At 46.8% G+C, this 21,343-nt stretch overlaps 1 protein-coding gene across 1 annotated transcript in view; it reads right to left on the reverse strand.

Moving 5' to 3' along the window:
* Nucleotides 1-451: 451 nt before the first annotated feature.
* Nucleotides 452-21,343, reverse strand: part of NALCN (sodium leak channel, non-selective) — a 297,953-nt gene continuing 277,061 nt past the window's right edge. The window contains exons 35-44 of the mRNA XM_040267414.1: nucleotides 19,733-19,801; nucleotides 18,240-18,388; nucleotides 17,312-17,405; nucleotides 15,108-15,240; nucleotides 14,317-14,432; nucleotides 12,077-12,234; nucleotides 8,263-8,413; nucleotides 5,750-5,899; nucleotides 3,993-4,110; nucleotides 452-2,291 (exon numbers count right to left, since the gene is read on the reverse strand). Of these exons, the coding sequence (XP_040123348.1) occupies nucleotides 2,098-2,291; nucleotides 3,993-4,110; nucleotides 5,750-5,899; nucleotides 8,263-8,413; nucleotides 12,077-12,234; nucleotides 14,317-14,432; nucleotides 15,108-15,240; nucleotides 17,312-17,405; nucleotides 18,240-18,388; nucleotides 19,733-19,801 (1,332 nt within the window). The 3' untranslated portion in view covers nucleotides 452-2,097. The remainder of the gene's footprint in view (nucleotides 2,292-3,992; nucleotides 4,111-5,749; nucleotides 5,900-8,262; nucleotides 8,414-12,076; nucleotides 12,235-14,316; nucleotides 14,433-15,107; nucleotides 15,241-17,311; nucleotides 17,406-18,239; nucleotides 18,389-19,732; nucleotides 19,802-21,343) is intronic.

Raw genomic sequence — 21,343 nt, forward strand, 5'->3', positions numbered from 1 at the left:
CTATTCTGCCCTCGCTGCAGAATGAACAACAATGATGTTCTGCTGAGCATCAGTTACAAACATTTTAGGAAAGGCTCAGCCGTTTTGGACGATGAGGCTGTATCTCTCAAGCGTAATGAGCCAAGAGGAGAAACACGTTGTTTGCATGCAACGCTAGTACAGACCCGTGCCCTGGCCGCCTGAGTTCCCTTTCTGCTCTGTTGTGAATTTGGAAGGTACAGGGTGTTCGTTCAGCCTTACAAGCACTAACGTGAAAGGAACATTCTGGCTTAGGGACTCAGCTGAAATGAATACCAGGGACAGTGCTTTTGCCAACTAATTATCGACAGAATATTCAGAATTTGCAAACTGCCAGCTCCTTGGTGGCCCCACCTCCAAGCCCCCCTCCTACCCTCCCTGCAAGCCCACACACAAGAAAAAGGTTTAGAGATGATCATCAACTCGGAGTAAATTCTTTTACAAATCCAATATTTATTTTCTTATGTACAAAAAGGAAACTCCAAGTGAACATAAAAATGAAATAAAATGCTTTTGGCTGCACTGACTTTAACTGTCCATTATCTTGTCACAATTAATCATGTAAAGACGGTATGGACCGTCGCCACCGTGTCACATTTGTTATACAGAGGGAATGTGATATTTGGCTAGTTTAAGAATGTTAGAGAGAAACAGAAAGAGGTCACACAGAACCTGGGGACTGGGGTGGTGGTCAAAGGATTCTGAGATCATCACTCTACTGAAGTCATCTAAACAGCAAATCTCCAATCACAAATAGTGTAATCAAAGGCCCCAGTGCACCTCCACTTGGCTGACACAACGTAAGAGAACCAAGGTTCCATCCAGAGGACGTGGACCACTGATGTGTGAAACAAATACAGCTGAGTTGTCAGACACCTAAACTGTGAGCTGAGAGCGAGATTTTGAAGAGTACCATTATTTCTACAGGAGAATCTGGTAGCAAGGGCATCATTAAAAAAAAAAAAATTTTTTTTTTTTTTTACTTGGCTGCATCGGGTCTTAGTTGCAATGCACAAGCTTGTGGGATCTTAGATTTCCAGGGATCAAACCCACATCCCTTGCATTGCAAGGCGGATTCTTAACCATCGGACCACCAAGGAAGTTTCAGCAAGGCTATCATTTTGAATTGAACACGGCAATGGTGTGTTGCGGCCAACTTATAATGTCTTTGCTGATTTATGGCCAAAGGGACCAACCTTGGGTAAGAAATGAAGCCAGTGATAACATCACACATGTGAAGATTTTTAAATTAAGCGGAATCATGTAGTTTTACTTTTTTTTTCCTAAACTGAGATTAAAGGGCTTTTAAAGAAACTTAATATCGTCATGTACCCATGCTCCCCCTGAGTGATCTATGTACAGGTTTGTTTTAAACCAGTCAGCTCTTCAGGCCAATTCTTTGCTTGAAACCTGTACATGGAGTTCTCTTGGGAGCAGGCCACAGTTCCACTGAGTGACTGGGGGCAGACACTGACTTGTTCTGATCTCTAATTAGCTTGTGCAGATTTTAAAAAATAACATGAGAAAAAGAGCAGACTTTTTAAAATTCAGAATCTGTAGTTTGTAAAACTACTATCGTTTTAGCATGAACTCGGTGCTGACCTTTGCAGATCAATCATAAATAATAAATTCTCCCAAGAAAAGTATTTCTAGAAGAAGTGGGAAAAACACAAACTAAAAACTATACCTCTTGCACCATAAATATCAGCTACTTTGGGCTAAGCACTCTTTCAGGGGGTGGTAATAATGCATAAGAGTATACATGAATATATACCTTAGTTTACATAGACAATGTGGAATTTTGAATGATCTACATCTGATGTTAGTATAGTGTCTAATATTATGGATACGGTCATCGTGCTGATTCTCCTGAATTTGTGGCAATAACTCATCACAAATACAGCTTTGATGGACCCAATTTTATGCCTTCCCATGGCAGGATCCAGAAATCAGTTCTAAAAAATCTTGTTACAAGTTGGACTTAAATTATACATCAATTACAGATGGCTCACTGGACAATGAAAGCACACATCAGAAGTCAGTTTTGGCCAGTGGACTTTCATCCGCGCTGGTTTCCACCTAAATGTCCAGAAGGTCATCTCCGCTTTCATCACTCTCCACGGTCAGCTGCCGGGTCCACCACTTCTTAACCTCAGAACCACAGGAAGCGGTGTCCGTCATGGGGTTCATTTTGCACACGACAGATTTCATTGTGGTCCGCCCTCCAAACCGTAAGTTGACCGAAGACACCGAGTGGCTTATTGGTTTTGGTGCTGTGGAATCAATAAATGCCCCGTGAGCACCATGGCATGGTTCCCCATCCCCCTGCCCCCAACCCCAGCCCCATCTCGAGCTATTCCTGAAACACCCTGATGGTCCCATCAGTCATGCCTTCCACGAGCAAGTCCCATCCACAGATGTCACGTATGAAACCTTTCCAAGCACTGGATCCTGCATATTCATAATGGGGGCTTCCCAAGCAGTGCTAGAGGTAGAGAACCCGTCTGCCAATGCAGGAGACATAAGAGATTCAGGTTCCATCCCTGGGTGGGGAAGATCCCCTGGAGGAGGGCATGGCAACCCACTCCAGTATTCTTGCCTGGAGGATTCCAAGGACAGAGGAGCCTGGCAGGCTACAGTCCTTAGGGTCGCCAAGAGCTGGATGTGGTTTAACAACTAAACAACAACAGGAAGAAAGACTTCCCTCTCTGCTGTTAAGAGGTATTGGACAAATGCAAGAAGCCTCCACGTCCCTGTGGGCTCACTTATCCACAGAGAAAGCACTGAACTGGGAAGATCACTGCTCTCCCTCTCACTCTGCGTGCCCTGAATGGGATTATCCTGGTTTTCTATGCCACTCTAGAAGAAAACTCTCTTACTGAATCAGTAAAATGTGGAAAATAATAGGGTTGTGAAGATCAAATGAAGGAGCAGATGGAAGGCAGTTAGGATAGTGATTGGTGTACAGTAAGTACTGAAACATATTCTACTGCACTAAATAACTTTTTGTTGCTCCTTCTCTGAGAATCCTATGTCATTTTCTGTGTGGACCCACCTACTCCCTCTCAGAGTAACGAATGTTACCTAAGTTAGGGGGTGCCTGGAATGTGCACTGGAAGCCTGTGGTGATAATCTCTCGATCTTTCTATGTTGTGGTTATAATCTCTCGATCTTTCTATGTTGTGGTTATAATATCTTTGTTAATAGGGACTGCTGAGACTTCCTGGGTGGTCCAGTGGTTAAGAATCTGCCTTCCAGTGCAGGAGATGAGGGCTCGATCCCTGACCTGGGAGATAAGATCCCACAGGCCACAGGGCAGCTAAGCCCGTGTGCCACAACCAGAGAGTTTATGCACTGCAAGGAAGACCCATCTCAGCTTAATAAATAAATAAATAAAACTTAAAAAAAAAATAGAAGCTGCCTTCTCTATTAGCTGAAAACAAGGGCTAACATTGTTCTACTTAGAGAAGCCATTTTGAGGAAACTGTTTCTGATGAGGGACGTATATTTTTCATCATTTCACTGTCTATTTATTCTTTTTTGTTGCTTTTGGCCACACTGCATGACCTTCTGGGATCTTGCTTTCAGACTAGGGATAGAACCTGGGCCCCCTACAATGAAACTTGAACTCCTAGCCACTGGACCACCAGGGAAGTCGCTATAAATAACTTTAGATGTGGACCTGAACTTTGAAACTCAAGACCCCAAACACACAAAGAGCACTGATACCCTTCAGACCCCAATGCTGGGAAAGACTGAGGGCAGGAGGAAAAGGGGCCGACAGAGGAAGAGATGGTTGGATGGCATCACCGACTCAATAGACATGAGTTTCAGCAAGTCCAGGAGACGGTGAAGGACAGGGAAGCCTGGCGTGCTGCAGTCCATGCGGTCACAAAGAGTCAGACACGACTGAGTGACTGAACAACAACTTTTCAGATGAGCCAACCGCTGGAGAAAGAACTTGCTGTACATACCGGAGGGCAGGCGCCACTGCCCGAACTTCCTCTGGGGCTTCCCGGCCTCGGCGGCGTCCTGGCGACCCCCTCCCCGGTCCGAGAGGGTGGGGCTCAGGAGTTGCTGCTGGCTGCTCGACTGGAGGGATGGGGGAGGGGGGAGAGTCAGGCGGGTCTCTCTCACCACGTGCTCTCCTCCACCCTCCTCTGTGCGCGGGCCTGGCCCCTCATTTCAGTTTAAGAAAGGAAGAAAGCCCCACGGGAAAGTCAAGTGGGGAAAAAACTGTGGACCCATCGTGTCCACTAGGAGGACTGGAAGGGTAAACACGGGCAGAAGAGTCAAGGAAAATTTGACAAAGTCACCACTGCACACTGTGAGGGTGAAAAGCCTGACTTTCCAGGTGGCCTCTTTTCTTGGGCATCCTTCCTGGATCCTCCACTTGCACAGCCCCATGCCCCCAACTCCTGAGGGCACCGCCATGCACCAGAACGGCAGGGAAGGGCTTCCAGGAAGAAGTGGGGGTAGCGGGGACAGCCTGCTTTGGGGGCAGCACACGCTTGCCAACCGGGGGGTCAGTGCCCAGAGCTTCCAGATAAATCCTCAGCAGACGAAGCTCTGGGATGAGCCCCGGAGGAGAACGAGACTGCATCACCTAAGACTGAGGTCAAGAGGCAGTGCTCGGGTCTCCTCCATGCACCTCACCCAGTCTCTGCTTTACCAGCGTCTTTTCCTTCCCTATCAGTACTGTGGTCCTCACCTCTCCTCCGTGATCCCTCTTGAGTGTTTTTAACTCCAAACCAGAGTGCTCGGCCAGCATCACCTCCCTGCTTCGCCAGCCCCACACTGCCGGCCGCCCTCGGGGCAGACAGGTGGCAGGGCCATTGTAGACGCCCCACGTTGTCTCGTGTTGACCGTCCTAGCCCAAGTCTCAGTGACCCATGATGCCTACTGGCTGGGGGTCGGGGGGAGCCAGTGACACGTGAATCCACCCAAAACAGGGCTGTGGCGCAAGAGGCCCCTCGGCGGGTCCTGCTCAGCCACAGAGCCCCAGGCTTCAGCGTCTGTCGCCGGCCCTGACTGTGTCACTGCACATCAGGACGCTGGGCCAGCTCCTCTTGATTCACATCGAAAGCCTCACAAGGCCCGGGCCTCCTGCCAGCTGCTTCTCACTCACACGCCCTCCAGGAGGCCGGTGACGCTGAGCTGTTTTATGGATGTGCAGATGGAGGCTGGAAATGAAGCTAGGCTGAGCCCCAGTACACAGAAGGTCCTTAAGCTAAGCCTCCCCAATTTCCATATGCTCTTCTGATGCCCCACAAAAGGAGGACTAATCCTCGATGAGCCTGTTTAAGGAGGCTGAAGGCCAACTGCAAACCTTTGCTCACTTGACTGCAAGTTTCTGGGACTTGGTGAGGAGAAAACATTGAGGGCAGAACTAGGCAAACCATATTCTCCTAAGTCAGGGGCCATGGCTGGACTCAAACCCTTACAGATGCGATATTAACTCTTTAGACAAATATCAACAGGATTATTAAATTTAGAGCGTTCCTGTTTTTTTTTTTTTTTGTATCCATACAAATCAGAATCTTTTGAAATAAGTCCCACAAATTCAGGGATGACAAGGACACAAACATAAACTGGGTCAACATGTTGCAGTTGTTTTTTATCAACTTAACTTCCTGTTAGAAATAGCATCACTTGTGTGAAATGACTATGTGAAAGGCACCAGCTCCTGTTTTGTGAGCATCCATGGGTGACAGACACCCCCTGCCCATACCTCGGGTTGCGCACTGTTGTCCTGACTGTTGGTCTTCAGGTCTTCGCTGGGCTGCGTGGTCTCGATGCTGGGCGGGTTGAGGATCCGCTTCAACTCCTGCTGTTGGCTCTGCTTCAGGCTGATGATAATGCTACAGGACTGTTGCTGTTTCTATGGAGACAGGGTCCTTCTTTCAGGAACGGGAAAGTCAGCCCAACATCCCCTGCCCCACCATTCAAATATTCCTCTCTTCTCCTCTCTCCAAAGGACCTGCCTGCCGGGTGACCACTTGAAAGAAAAATAGAAAGAAAGAAGGAAAGAAGGGAAGAAAGAAAGAAAGGGAAGTCGCTTAGTCATGCCCGACTCTTCTCGACCCCATGGGCTATAGCCTACCAGGCTCCTCCATCCATGGCATTTTCCAGGCAAGAGTACTGGAATGGGTTGCCATTTCCTTCTCCAGGGGATCTTTTGGATCCAGGGATCGAACCCAGGTCTCCCGCACTGCAGGCAGACGCTTTACCATCTGATCCACCAGGGAAGCCCGATGACCACTTAAGAGCTTCCAAATAAGGGTTTTTCCCTGATGGGTATCAGACAGCTTTAGAGGAGGGCTTGGAGTATTCATTTGCATAACGATCCTTATGTTCACTGATACTACCGTGTAAGTTTTATTTTAAACAGTATTGTTTTTCCTTCTTTTTAAACAATTTTTAATTGAAATACAGTCAATTTATAATATCATCTAAGTTTCAGGTGTACAGCCCAGCCATATCCCTGGTGGCTCAGATGGTAAAGAATCTGCCTGCAATGTGGGAGAGGTGGGTTTGATTCTTGGGTCAGGAAGATCCCCTAGAGGAGAAAACGGCAACTCACTCCAGTATTATTGCCTGGGAAATCCCACGGGCAGAGGAGTCTGGTGGGCTACAGTCCATGGGGTCACAAAGAGTCAGATATAACTGAGCAACTAACACTATTATATATATATAATGGAGAAGGAAACGACAACCCACTTCAGTATTCCTGCCTGGGAAATCCCAAGGACACAGGAGCCTGGAGGGCTACAGTCCATTGGGTCACAAAGAGTTGGACACAACTGAAGCGATTTAGCATGTAGCAGCATACACACACACACACACACTCTCTCTCTCTTTTTCAGGTATTTTCCCCTTATAGGTTATTACACAATATTGAATACAGTTCTCTATATTATACAGTATAAGGTGATTTTAGATCATTAACATGAGTTTCTATTTTTTTCCCCTTCTTTTGTTATCTTAAGCTCACTATGCTCCTTTCCTCTAAGTTGTAAGAAGCAGGACACCTGGGTGGTTGAGAGGAACCCTTGCTGTGTTCTAGTTGCTCTGGTTGCAGCGGGCCAACCCGTCCTGGCACACATTGAGGCCAGGAGGGTCTGGGAGAGAGTCAGCAATGCCCATGCCCTAACAGGGTCTGTGGGGGGCAGACGTGATCCCTGACCTAGCAGGGCTGACGGGGCGTGCGGTGGGGACACTGAGTGGACTTAGAAGTCGGGGGGCATCTCTCACAGCTGCCTTGCTATACGAGGCTGGACTGGTCCATTTCTCTGGGGACCTTTTCTCCTCTAATAGATACACTTTGCAGTTGATGTTCTTAGAAACGAGATAAAAAATTTGTTCTGTATAAATGTTTACTGGTTCATTTGATTTTTTCCACCCCGTGTGTGAAAGTGAAAGTGAAGTCACTCAGTCATGTCTGACTCTTTGCGACCCCATGGACTGTAGCCTGCCAGGCTCCTCCATCCATGGGATTTTCCAGGCAAGAGAACTGGAGTGCGTTGCCATTTCCAAGCATAGGTCAAAACCATTCATAAAAGTCATGACCAAATAGAAGAGCTGACTGCGAACACAGTCAACACAGTACACATTCATTGATTTATGAATTAGAGACTCTTAACGCTTATAGTTCAGGAAGCAGATCATAACTTTTGGGGAGAGGTGGTCTTTAACTAAAGATCAAACACTGTCAATGCTACATTGGGCTTTTTAGGGGCAATTTAAAAGTAGCTTTGTCAATTTATTTGCCATTCAAACACGTAGAGATTGTCGGCATTGTAAACACCTGCGTTTCATAAAAGGCGATCGTAAATATTTTAATATCCATAAACTGCTTTTTAAACATTCATCCTGTGTTATAAAGATGGGATTTGGACTCTGCTCAAGAGGGGATGGCTGACTCTGGGCCAGAATTAGGGTTTGAATCACTGTGAACGGATCCGGGTGACCTGGTTGAAGGTCCATAAGGTGATCACAGAAGGATCTAATCCAGGTACTGTGGGAGCCCTTTCCTTTGAACACTCTGCTTCCCTCCTCCCCTCCTCCTCCCCTCTGCCCCTCCCCCTCCTCTTTTCAAAGTTCTTTCCTTTGAATGCTCCCCCTCCTCCCCTGGCCCCTCCTCCTCCCCTTCTTCTCCCTCCTCCCCTCCGTGCGCCCTCCTCCCCTCCTTTGGCCTCCTCTCCCTCCCCGCTCCCCGCCGCCTCCTCCTCCTGGCTGGCTCACGGCTCGGATGCGCTTCAGGCACTTCTTCAGCCACATGCGGATGGTCTGCTTGGCCACCTCCTCCTCGATGGTGTACTCCAGCTGCTCCCTGGCCAGGAGTTCTTCCAGCTGCAAACTCTTGCGGATGTCCACTGACCGGTAGGAGAGCATGCTGGGTGGGGGGGGGCACAGTGGTGAGCTCTGATGCCCCTGGGGGCCAGGCTCGTGGCCACCACGGAAGCCAGAGAGGACGCGACCCCCTCCAGCCGTGTAAGTTTCGGACGCCACCCCTGACCATCCGATTGTGTCACCTCCCTGTCTCTACCCTCATCTACCAGCCGAGGAGAGTCACGGACCTCCCTGTCCACTGGATGAAGGGCGCTGCTGTCTGCAAGGTGCTTACCACACCATCAGCATTCGTTACACGAAAGATCCAGGCTAGGCTATGATCTACATTATCAGCTGCTTAAGAGTCTGGAACTTCCCCTGTAGAATGAAGACTATTTTCGCTATACTTTCTTCACATTCAGGTCAATTTGGTGATGGTCCTTGTGCTTACAGTAGATGCTTGCTGGTTATCCATTTTAAATAAAGCATTATGTACTTGTCCATTCCAAACTCCCTAATGGTATGTGGCAGCCTGGATGGGAGGGGAGTCTGGGGGAGAAGGGATACACATGGACATGCCTGAGTCCCTTCGCTGTTCATCTGAAACTATCACAACATTGTTAATTGGCTACACTTCAATACAAAACAAAAAGTTTAATAAAGAAAGTCATGTTTATATACAGAAAAATTTGGTGATGGTCAATATGCTTGGCTGCGGGTCACATATCCCGTGCCCCCGGCCCCCACAGTTTCCCTCTCAGTTGATCTCATATGCTTTCCTAGATCTTCTTCATTTGTTATATTTTTTAAACATCTATTTTTATTTACTTATTTGACCGTGCCTGGTCTTAGCTGCAGCACTTGAGATCTTCCATCCTGGTCATGGCATGTGGGATCTTTAGTTGCAGCATGGAGTGAAATGAAGTGAAGTGAAAGTCAGTCATGTCCAACTCTTTGTGACCCCATGGACTGTACAGTCCATGGAATTCTCCAGGCCAGAATACTGGAGTGGGTAGCCTTTCCTTTCTCCAGGGGGTCTTCCTAACCCAGGGATCGAACCCAGGTCTCCCGCATTGCAGGCAGATTCTTTCCCAGCTGAGCCACCAGGGAAGCCCAAGAATACTGGATTGGGTAGTCTAACCCTTCTCCAGCGGATCTTCCCAACCCAGGAATCAAACTGGGGTCTCCTGCATTGCAGGCGGATTCTTTACTAGCTGAGCCACCAGGGAAGCCCAGCATGAAAACTCTTAATTGCAGCATTGAGGAGCTAGTTCCCCAACCAGGAACCAAACCCGCACCCCCCCACCCCCGCAAGGAGTCTTGCCACTGGGCCACCAGGGAAGTCCCTTCCTCATTCATTTCAGATGGGCTCAAAGCCAGGGTGCATTGTTCACTCCCATTCGGCCCTTAGCACAATAGGCCCAGACAATGGCTGATGACAGCGACTCAGCCAACATGCTGCATGGGGACGCCTGGGCAACGAGGCAGTGCCCAGGCTGAGGGGCTTGCAGCCAAAGTGGGATATGGTGCCCTCTGGCAGTTGGGTGCTGTCCCGCATAGTCACAGCTGCCAGCTGTGAGCTCACATCCACCTACACAGCCCAGATCACAGCCTGGAGGTGTCTGAGGGGCCCTCCCCATTCAGCCTTGGTATCAGTTCCATGACCTACTCTCGATCGCTAAGCCTCTTCCCACCACTGGGGAAGAACATGCTCTCCCCTGCCTCGTCAAGCATCTCATCGTTGTGGACCACTTGTGATCACATCCAGGGTGAGAAGGATAAGGAGGAGCAAAGGATGCCTCCATCAGCTTCGTCCGGGTCCATCTGATCAGACACACAATGTCATCCAAAGAGGCTGGATGCTAATTAGTGGGGACAGTGATGTGTCTATACACCTCACTTTCAGCCTGAAACTGTCACTATGAGGAAGATGAGGTGACATTTTGAGAGAGAGGGCACTCTTTGCTCTCATCTGTGTTTTCTGCCTTATCTTGTCCTATCTTTTCACTTGCTCCCAGAAGAAGTGAAGAGAGGGAGGTACAATTGATAACTTGAGACAACTTCTCCCAGATCATTCCTCTGTTCTGGTCATTTTTCAGATTCCAGTTACAACATATTTCTATACGCATGGATGCTCCTGAAATTTGTGACTCAATACCCAGCATTTAATTGGCTGGGTATTTGCAACACAATGAACATAGCTACGGCTGGTAGAGGGTTTTCTTGACTTTTTCTGGGGTGTGGATCCTTTGGCAGTGCAGCTGATGCAACATTTCTTAGCATAAGGTTTTGAATGCATTATGAAATCTACATTACACAGGAAACGGATTATACAGAAATTGAGTCCTTAGATTATTTTCTTTGAAAAGGTGGTGATACAGTAAAGTAAGGACTTCTCTCCTATTATATTGAATAGTAACATCTAGCTGAGGTGAAATGACGACTATGTCTCAGAACTGGGAAGCATAACAGGTATTTTAAGATATCAGACATGCAGTAATGGACATGAAAATGTCTGTGATTTCTACTGGTGACAGAGATCCAGCTACTGTATTGTTAACACTGCTGTGGTTTGTCGCCTGCGTTCATCATTGAAGGAGATGTTGCATCGCAGCCAATGACTAGTGAAAATAAAGATGGAACTGTTTCTCTTTCCAAGACCACAGACCTCTGAAGTTTATCCACTGACCCCCATTTAAGAAGCTGTTGAGTTGAATTGTTTTCCCTCAACAAAGGGTATGCTGGAGTCCTCACTCCAGGCCCTCAGAGTGTGATCTTATTTGGGAACAGGTCACTGCAGATGGGGCTTCCTTGGTGGCTCAGACAGTAAAGAATTTGCCTGCAATGCAGGAGACCCAGGTTTGATCCCTGGGTCGGGAAGATCCCCCGGAGGACGGCATGGCAACCCACTCTAGTACTCTTTCCTAGAGAATCCCATGGACAGAGGAGCTGGTGAACTGCAGTCCACGGGGTCCTAAAGAGTCAGACACGACTGAAGCAACTGAGCATGCACACACACGCACTGCAGACGTAATTAGTTAGGAGGAGGTCATGCTGGAGTAGGGTGGGTCTTTAATCCGATATGATGTGGTGTCCTTACAAAAGGGGACACCTGGACAGACCCACACACACACACACACACACACACACACACACAGAACACATCCTGTGAAGATGAAGGCAGAGATCAGGGTGATGCTTCCACAAGCCAAGAAGCACCAGCGATGACCAGCAAACCAGCAGCAGCCCTGGGCAAGACCTGGATCCAATCCTCCCTCCCAGCCTCAGAGAGAACCCCCTCTGCTGACTCCTGGAATTCACTCGCAGCCTCCAGACAATCCACTTGACTGCTTAGACTGCTCAGAGCGTGGGATTTTGTTAAAGCAATCCTAGCAAATAATGCAGAAGCCGCTCAGAGAGAAGAAAGGGCTGAGCCTCCATCTGCCCTTTTGTCCTATCTGGGGTCCTCAGGAAATGTCTGGAAATGGGGTGTGTCAACCAAGCAGGGGCGCCCGTCTCTGGGTGGGCCAGGCCAAGTCTGGTTGGACCCGCGGGTGATAAGACTGATGCGACTGTAGCCCCAGCTTGGCCCCAGGAATTGAGCAGCTTCCCAGCCCTCTGGATGTCTTCCTTCCTGCTAACGAAGGGGCAGGGGGCTCACTGCCCCTGCAGCTGAGACTCAAGAGCTGGGAGCGCCGCCCCCCCACCCACGTCCCCGGCCCCGTACCTGAGCACGTCGTGGAAGGTGACGTCACCGCCGTTGTGCAGTCGCTCCATCTCGTAGCACATGTGCTTGAACAGAAGCTTGTCCTTGTCCAGGTCCACCTCCAGCCTGCCCCGCAGCAGCCGCAGCAGGAACTTCACGCGGAAGGTGGGGATCACCCCCTGGCAACAGAGCACGTTGATGGTTGTTAAGTCGTGTCCGACTCTTTGTGACCCCATAGACAGTAGCCTGCCTGGCTCCTCTGTCCGCGGGATTCTCCAGGCAAGAAGACTGGGGTGGGTTGCCATTTCCTCCTGCAGGGGATCTTCCGGACCTCCAGGGGATCGAACCCTCTTCTCCCCCATTGGCAGGCGGGTTCTTTACCACTGAGCCACCGAGGAAGCTGGGGAGCACTGTCACTTTTGCTTGGCGTTCTGTTTTCACAGTCAAAGAGTCCACAGCTAGTCCTCAAAAGCTGCCATAAACCAGCAGGAGAACAAGGAAGCTGCTGGGCTCTGGAGGCAGGGTGGGTCTGCACACCCGAAGGAGACCGGGATGAAGAGCTGGCTCCTGGGACCTTCTGCAGGGGCTTCTCTGGTTCTCGGGGCGAGGGGAGGGGGTGGGTAGGGACATCCCCGCCACCACGGGGCAGCCCAGGAGCCAGGAGGGCAGAGGTCACCCTCCTCTTGCTTTACGGTCTCTCCCTGGTGCCTGTCGCACGGACTCAGCCTGTGCCCATATTTGTCTAACACGTGAGCCGAGAGGACAGTGATGCACTGAGTAGAGGACATGGGACCCACGTGGGCAGGACCGTCCTCGTCACTTAGTCCGGATGCTGGGCATGGCTAATTATGGATTCTGAGTTGCTCTTCTGCCGAAAGACCACTCCTTTCCAGGTCCTCTCCAGCAAGAGGGCAATCCCATCCAGGAAGACTGGCTCCCAGCAGATCCAGACTTCGAGCCCCTTTGGGGCAACAAAACCTGCAGTGCTAGCCTGGCTCTGACTTTGAATGGAGAAACTGGGCGAGAGGCAGGGAGGCTGGCAGCCAGAGTATTCCTGCCAGTTACTAACGTCCACACGTGTGAGCGGTGTGCCGACTTGCGTGTGTGTCCACGGAGGGCAGGTCCCTGCATGCGGCAGTGATGGAGAGCTCAGCAGATCCAGGTGAGATGGAGAGGGGGCCAGACACCTGCACAGCCAGGTCACTGTCTTGGAAGGAACCCCCCAGACCAGTGCCTGGGGCAGTGGGTGCACCAAGGGGAGAGAAAACACAGGCCCTGGGGAAAGCTGTGCGCCGCTCTGCACACCCCAGCTCTGGTCCAGGAAACCCCGTCTGCTCTGCTTCTGGCTCCTTGGCCTCTGTGTCCGCAGTCGATTCTTCCAGAAACCATTTCCAGATCTTCCCCCAGGTCTGCCCGTGGCTGAACGTCCCTCGTTCCTCAGGTGTGCAGTGAAATAACGCCTGCTCGGCCAGGCCTTCACGACCACGCTGCTAAAACATCTGCCGCCAACTCCAGCCACTCTCTACCCTGTTACACCTTCTTCAAAGTGTTTATCACTTCTTGAAATAAAAATAATCTTTACAATCATTACTGTTTCACTTTTGATAGTTTGTCTCCCTGTAGGCTCTGCGAGCACAGGGACCTTGCCATCTTGTTCACGGTCACATCCCTGGTGCCTAGAACTGTGCCCGAGGGTTTGCGAGGAGGAAGGAGGAAGAGGAGGAAGGGGAGGAAGGAGGGGGTGGGTAGGAGGTGAGGAAGGACGAAGGAGAGAGAGAAGGGGTGGGGAGGGAAGGGGACAAGGGCAGCTGCTGCTCTGACTCACTCTAGGAAGTCTTGGATAAGATTTATGATGAAAACATCCAAATGGTAAAGTCCAAAATGGTAACTTTCAGAAACCACTTAAATAACTCCTTTGCACTTCTAATCAGAATTGCTGTTTGAATCTGCCTTACAGATCACTATGGTGATGTGAACCTCACCCCATCCTGCCCTGAGCCCAGGTTGGCCTCTTTAGAGCTCCTTTCGTTTCTTCCCCTTGCCTTCTGAATGTTGGAAGGAGAGGACACTCATGGTCGGAAAGAACAGGACGGGGAGCGCTTCCTTCTAAATTGTCAATGACAGCTTTCTGCAATTCAGCAAGGGCCGTTCAATCCAAATTCAATACACGTCAACTGTCAACCACAAAATGACTGAAAAGTTTGCAATAAGGCAGTAAGTGTCTTTGGGGTGGGGCATGAGACAATAGTCGATTCTCTCACCTCTCTTTTATCATCCACCATATTCCATATGATTTGAAAGTGGCGAAGATCATTATAACTTAAAAGCTGGTCCTCCTCAGTGGAATAAAACAAGGAGAAATTCTCCACAATTATGGCTAAAGAAGAAAAAAGAAAAGAAAAGAAAAATGGGGATGTTAGGCAATTACGCTAATCTGTCATTTTTCCCAAAAAGTAAAACATCGATTATAAATAATGAATTTTATCACCTACATTATAAGCCAACATTTTAAAGGGCTTTTAGTACGGTTTCCAAGTTGGCATGTTTTACACTTGGATCAGGCTATTCATCCAGCTCCTGCCTTTCCAAAACATGAGGGTCACGAGCGTAAACATGCATTCTGTGTCTATAGCTGCTCACGCCAGCTGGCTCAAACTCTTCGTTGAGAGTTCCAGGGCACTTTTTAAAGGTCAGATTGAGTTCTGTTGGCCCCACAGCTGGGTGGACAACGTACATCTTTTGAAAACATAATTGTGATATTTCAAGGCAGCAAAGGTAGCCTTTTCTGATATTTGTTCAACTGAACCCACGAGAAGAGCTTTTGAAATTAATGGACATAATAAATAGGACAACTCTTGAAATTGCAATCAACTGTCATTTATGTGCCTTTCAAAGGTCTTTTCAGTTTCTGGACCAAGAGGCAACAATTTATAATTAATGCCATAAAACACCCACCCCAAGCAACCCGGGATAATTACTTGGAAATTGTACCTAATTATCTAACAACCTGAGTTTAAAGAGACTGAAAAAATATTCAACGAGCATCACTTACCTACAAGCAGATTTAGCATGATGTAGGCAATGATGACATAAAATGAACAGAAATACATCAGTGCCCCGGCATAATTTCCACAGTCTGTTGCCCAGTATGTAAATTCATCGGGAGTACAAAAGGGGGGCTGGACCTGTGGGGCCATGGCAGGGAAGAGGTGGGGGCCAGGGTGAGAACAGAGGAGAATATAAATTCCCCTTACCTAACTGTAATTGTGAATGTATTCCTAACAATATAAAATATAATTAACTTCAAAGTGATCTCTCAGAGCCCCATACACTGGGTACACCATCTGCGGTCAAAATCAAAAAGAATATTTCATTTATGCCATGCTTTTGGTCTTGCAGAATCCCAAGTTCATTGCCAGTTGAGAAGCACAACAAAAATGAAGTCGTTTCTCCCAAGAGACACTTTCTGCCACCTCCACTAGCTCCGAAGAGTCAGTAGTCGTGATGCAAAATGCAGAAAGTCAGATAAAAAGGCGTTTTAAAAAATTCTCTGACTTCAGTAATGACTTAAGATTTAGGAAAATTCGCGCTACACAGCAAATTCACATTCAGATTATGTAAGAAAAAGCCAGAATCCTAATTCTTGGAGCATCACTATGAGACGTCATTAAATGGTACAAGATTTCAGGTTATCAAAAGCCTTCTTCTTCTTTTTTTTTTTTTTTGATGTGGACCATTTTTAAAGTCTTTATTGAATCTGTTACAATATTGCTTCTGTTTTATGTTCTGGTTTTTTTTTTTTTTTTTGGCCTCATAGCCTGTGGGATCTTAGCTCCCCGACCAGGGATCAAATCTGAACCTCCTGCACTGGAAGGCAAAGTCTCAACCACTGGACTACCAGGGACATTCCTAAGCTTGCCCATTCTCCACTGGCCCAATAAAACTCACACACCTCTGAGAAACTTCCAGGTTTCTTTCAGTCAGAGAGACCTAGGTCTTTCTTCTACATTTCCACGGCCTTCTGCTTGTTTATTTTTTTTATCTAGAATTTAATCAATTCTGCCTTGTATTATTTTTGCTTTGGTAAATTCTGTCTTGTTCACTCATACATAAAGTTCCTGAGCTCCTCCTCTGTGCCTGGTTTATTCCCAGGCCCCTCCCCTCCTCCCTGTCACTGACAGTCTAGAGTCCTGCGGTCAACCTGGGAGCCGCCAACTCCACATCAGTGACAGTGAGTGTTAGTCGCTCAGTTGAGCCCAACTCTTTTGTGACCCCATGGACTGTAGTCCTCAGGGCTCCTCGGTCCAAGGGATTCTCTAGGCAAGAATACTAGATGGGGTTGCCATTTTCTCCTTCAGGCTATCTCCCCGACCCAGGGATTGAACTCAGGTCTCCCGCATTGAGAGGCAGATTCTTTACCATCTGAGCCACCAGGAAAACCCACTCCATGGGGCTATCTAAATTTAAAGTTATGTTCATTAAGTCAATATAATTAAAATACGATTGAAAATTCAATTCCTCAGTTGCACCAATCACACCGCGGGGGCTCAATAACCACACAGGGGTGGTTTGTGTGAACTGAACTGCCATGTTTGCAGAAATTTCTTTTATCAGTTGGTCTGGAGGGTGAGAGGGAGATGAAATGAACCAACCAAGCTGATAACTCACTACAGTTGTGCGACACACAGCCAAGAAGAAATACAGAACACCGGGAGAACACAGAACAGCAGTCTTAGTGTGAGCAGGGTTCCTGAAGGAACTGGCTTTGAACTGAGAGCTGAGGATGGTGAAGACTTAGCTCCTAGAAGCGAGGATACCTGGGGAAGAGTATGGCTCGGAACCCCTGATAGAAGCTCCTTGAGAATGCCTTGGACTCGCTGAAGCCCTAGCACAAAACAGGGGCCAGCACAAAAACAGGGGCCTGGTGAGTATCTGTTGGAGAAATTAAATCAAAGAATCGGAACTCTCCTCTTTGAACTTGACTGCCAGAATGTCAAAGACGTGAGGGACCAAACAATGCTCAAATGACGCAAATTTGTTGAATGGAACTACAATAGCTTGAGTTGGGTTCCCTGGATATCTTTCTTGTATGTGGATATACCGTAATTTAAGAGGATGCAGCTGTATGGATGAAAGAGCCAGGATATGTGTTTCGTATACAGTCCTGACACTACAAGAATGATGGTGCCGTTACAACACCAAAGAGTTTCATCTGCTTCTAAGTCTAGGCATTGTTAGTGATGAACAGACATTTACCATACAGTCGTGCATAATCTTATTCCAATCTTCTCCTGTGACAATTCGGAACAGTACAGTAATAGCTTTGCCAGCTGAAGAAAAGTTTGCATGCCTAATTTAAGGAAAAACAAACAAACGAACAATATGAGTGATATGGTTTGTCATGAAGTAGGAAGGGTTGTCATCATCAAAACAGGTGGATTTTGGAGCAGATTTGGTTGCTAAGTTACCATTTCCAAAGGTTACAGCCTCTTATTTGTTTGTTATTTATACTTGCCTCCAAGTAGAGCTATCTCAATAGCTCAACCCTAGCACAGTGCCAACAATTTATTGCCATTCATCTTGAATGACTGGGAAAGCAAGCTTTGACAATTAAAACTGATTCCTTCTTTTACAAGGATTATGCTAAAAAAGATGTAACCACCATGTATCAAATAAGTAGTCTCTGCAACATGATACATTTAATTTTTTTTCTGTTAGGAAATACTCTGATACAGTTCCATGAAATTTAAGACAATCTTTGAAAAATGCTTTTCATGTATAATAATCATTTGTGGGTCCTAACTTACAATGCTTGTCTTATAAAAAGGAAAAAAACCCAGAGCTATCTCAAAATTGTTTAAAAGAAATCATATATCACTTCTGGCAGTATGTGGATAGAAAAATTGCTGGAATTCACCAGGCATTAGAAGTGGTTATTTCTGCATGGGGATGGAATTATGGGTTCTTTTTGTTTTCCTTTATTTCTGAATTTTCTAAAGTTTCTAAAGTAAGCATGCATACTGTTTTCAATGAGAAAAACATTATTTAAAAGTTGGTCATTTTACTTTGTTTTAATTTTCGAATAATTGCTTCCCCATCTTTGTTTAAAACATGTACATATTTACTCATGATTTCATTACTAAAAAATTTTACTATTTGAATACAAAGATAAATATATACAAACCTGTTAATGTTTTCTCCATATTTCACAGTACCAAATAAGACAACTCCAGCAAAAGCATAACACAGCAGCAATAGGAACATGCCCACTATGATAAAGAAGCTTTTATACATGCTGACGACCACCGTCAGGAGAAGCATCTTCAGTGTTACCTGAATGGAGAGGAAGGATTTGGGGGTGGAGGTGGGGAAAGAGAGAAAAAGAAATAGAGAGATACAGGGAATAATCAATTCACAAGCCATCTTGGGAAGGACATACCATTTAAGCAGTCTGACACAAAAGTGATTTACAAGGATATCATTTGAAAGTTGCTTGCTCAGTGGTAAAGAAACTGGGAAGATCCCCTGGAGAAGGAAACCCACTCCAGTATTCTTGCCTGGGAAATCCCATGGAGAGAGGGGCCTGGTGGGCCACAGTCCATGGAGTTGCAAGTCAGACACAACTCGGCGACTGAACAACATTTGGAAGTTGCTTGCTATTTGGTATTAAATTTGAAAATTATTAAAATCATTTGACATAGAGAAATTCTACTTGTATCTCAAACTTCAGCCGAATTAATGAAAGTTCCACCCCAAAATTTTTAGCCTCCCATTTTTCTTCTCTCTTGCTCACTGATTCTCTGTGATGCCTTCTGTATATTTTTGGCTGAAAGCAATTAGACCCAGGATTCTTACACAAATAGACATTCACAAAAACAAAACCTGAACAATGGTAAAGTACCAAATAACCATCAAATACAAAATATATTGATTATGTGGAAATATGGACTATATATGAAATAAAGTGAGTAACAAAAAAGGAAACTGTGCCTTAAACATGAAAAATACATGTGTAATGTGTTGAGCATTAACAAGGATATCAAGAGATCTGGAATCACAGGATCATGAATGTTTGTTGAAGATTCTCCTTCTTTGCATTGAAAATGACTTGTGTGTGTGTGCTAAGTCACTTCAGTCATGTCTGACTCTTTGTGACGCTATGGACTGTAGCCCACTAGGCTCCTCTGTCTGTGGGATTCTTCAGGCAAGAATATTGGAATGGGTTGACATACCCTCCTCCCGGGGATCTTCCCGACCCAGGGATTGAACCCGCATCTCATGTCTCCTGCATTGGCAGATATGTTCTTTACCGCCAGCCCCATCTGGGAAGAACCCGCAAATGACTTACCTCTATGAAAAATAAAAACGATAAAAATAAAGAAGCATTGAGAAAGACCTTTAGTTTTTGCTTTCATGCTTGGTATGTTATCTTTAAAATAATGACTGAGTTCACTTAGCAAATTAGAAGAATAAATAAAACAACACAAATGTCAGGAAACATATCACAAGATAACTAAGCAACTGATTCATTTCATTATTTGCTCATTTTGACTTATGGTGTCTAGGAATTTGTTAGCTGCAGCCCTGGAGACCCAGAAGGGCAGCCGCAGCCAGCTAGTCATCCTTCTTCCTTCGGTGTACATGTGACCTTTGACAGCTTCTTCACAAGGTACTCACATGCTTCCCGCAGATGGAGAAAAACCGGAAGACAATCACACACGCTCCCATCATGTAGGTGTACGCGTTCTGCAATTTAAATGGGAGAGCCCCTCGTAATTTGCACGAAAGATCTTGTTACAGTTCCATTTTTCATTTTAAGCCTTCTGTGAAGTCTACTGAATAATGAGCTTAATAAAATGTGAAAATTCCTCTTAAGAAATTTATCTTAAAAAGGTGCTGAAAAGGTCACCGCCAAAACTCATGAATAAGTATTAGCTACAAAATCAAACCTTAAATGGAACTTTCATCTCTGTGTTGCTCAGCTGAACTCTGTATTTTAAAATTTATTTTGCATATTGATAAAATAGTGACCAGATCTTTGGAGGGGCAGGAAGTCCCTAGGATAACAATGCAAGAGGAAGATGCCGAAGGAGACAGCAGATAAAGGGATCCCGGCTTCTTCTAACCAGAGCGGGTGCTGGTGCAGAAAGAGACTGTGGGGTCAGCTCCAGCTTCCTTCTCTGTGAAGGTCTCCTCTGGAGACCAACCGGCCGCATCCATGTTAGTCTAAGCTGATTTCAGAGAAGTCCCCTCCCTCTCAGAAACACACCCAGCTCTTCCTTCAAGGGTGTGATTGGCAGCAAGAGATGAGTCTGTGTGGTCCATGACGAAGAGAGCTTCATCTGAGAACAAAGAGCCCACTGGCTACAACCGCAATGACAATGGTGGCATTAAGCTGATGCCAAAGCTTGATTATTCCCCGGGGAATTTTGCTTAGTCAAATGACGCCCATCACAGGTGGGTCCCCGGCAAGGGAAGTTCCTTGGTGAGGGGCAAGGAAATGAAATTGAAGCTCCAATACTTTGGCCACTTGATGCAACAGTCAACTCATTAGAAAAGACCCTGATGCTGGGAAGGACTGAAGGCAGAAGGAGAAGAGGGCAACAGAGGATGAGATGGTTGGATGGATCGCCAACTCAATGGACGTGAACTTCGAGAAACTCCGAGAGATGGTGAGGGACAGGGAAGCCTGGGGAGCTGCAGTCCATGGGGTCACAGAGTCGGATGAGACTTGGCAACTGAACAACAACAAGAAGGAAATGAATGAGTCTGCACAGAAGCATCTCGGGATGGGAACAAGGACTGCACCTTCCTTCACAACAGGCCACTGCAGAACAGAGCAGAGAAGGAATGTTCTTTCAGGACTACAGGTTCTCAGGGAAGGGCAGGAGCAGTCAGGCAGAAGGGCGAGCTGGTGTTGCAGGTATGGGATACTCTCTTTGGGGACATCCAGAATTAGGACGCTTACTCACCGTCCTGCTTAGACTGAGTAGCTTCTGGCTACAATTTGTCTGGAGAAAGAGACAGGCATGGACTTTGCTGCCCCTTCTTGCTGTGTGAGCCCAAAGCCTAGTGTAGATACCTTCTTTCTTTGCATTCTGGAAGTGAAGACACCCCATGCTCCCAGGATGAGGACCCAATCCTTTACCTGAACTATGAGGTCTGAGAGGTCTGACACTTTTTTTTTTCATTTTATTTATTTTTTTTAACTAACTTTATTTATTGGAGTATAATTGTTTTAGAATGTTGCATTAGTTTCTGAGGTACAATAACCTTAATCAGCTATAT

The sequence above is a fragment of the Oryx dammah genome, unplaced genomic scaffold (assembly GCF_014754425.2).
Source record: "Oryx dammah isolate SB20612 unplaced genomic scaffold, SCBI_Odam_1.1 HiC_scaffold_24, whole genome shotgun sequence".
NCBI classification, from domain to species: Eukaryota; Metazoa; Chordata; class Mammalia; order Artiodactyla; family Bovidae; genus Oryx; species Oryx dammah.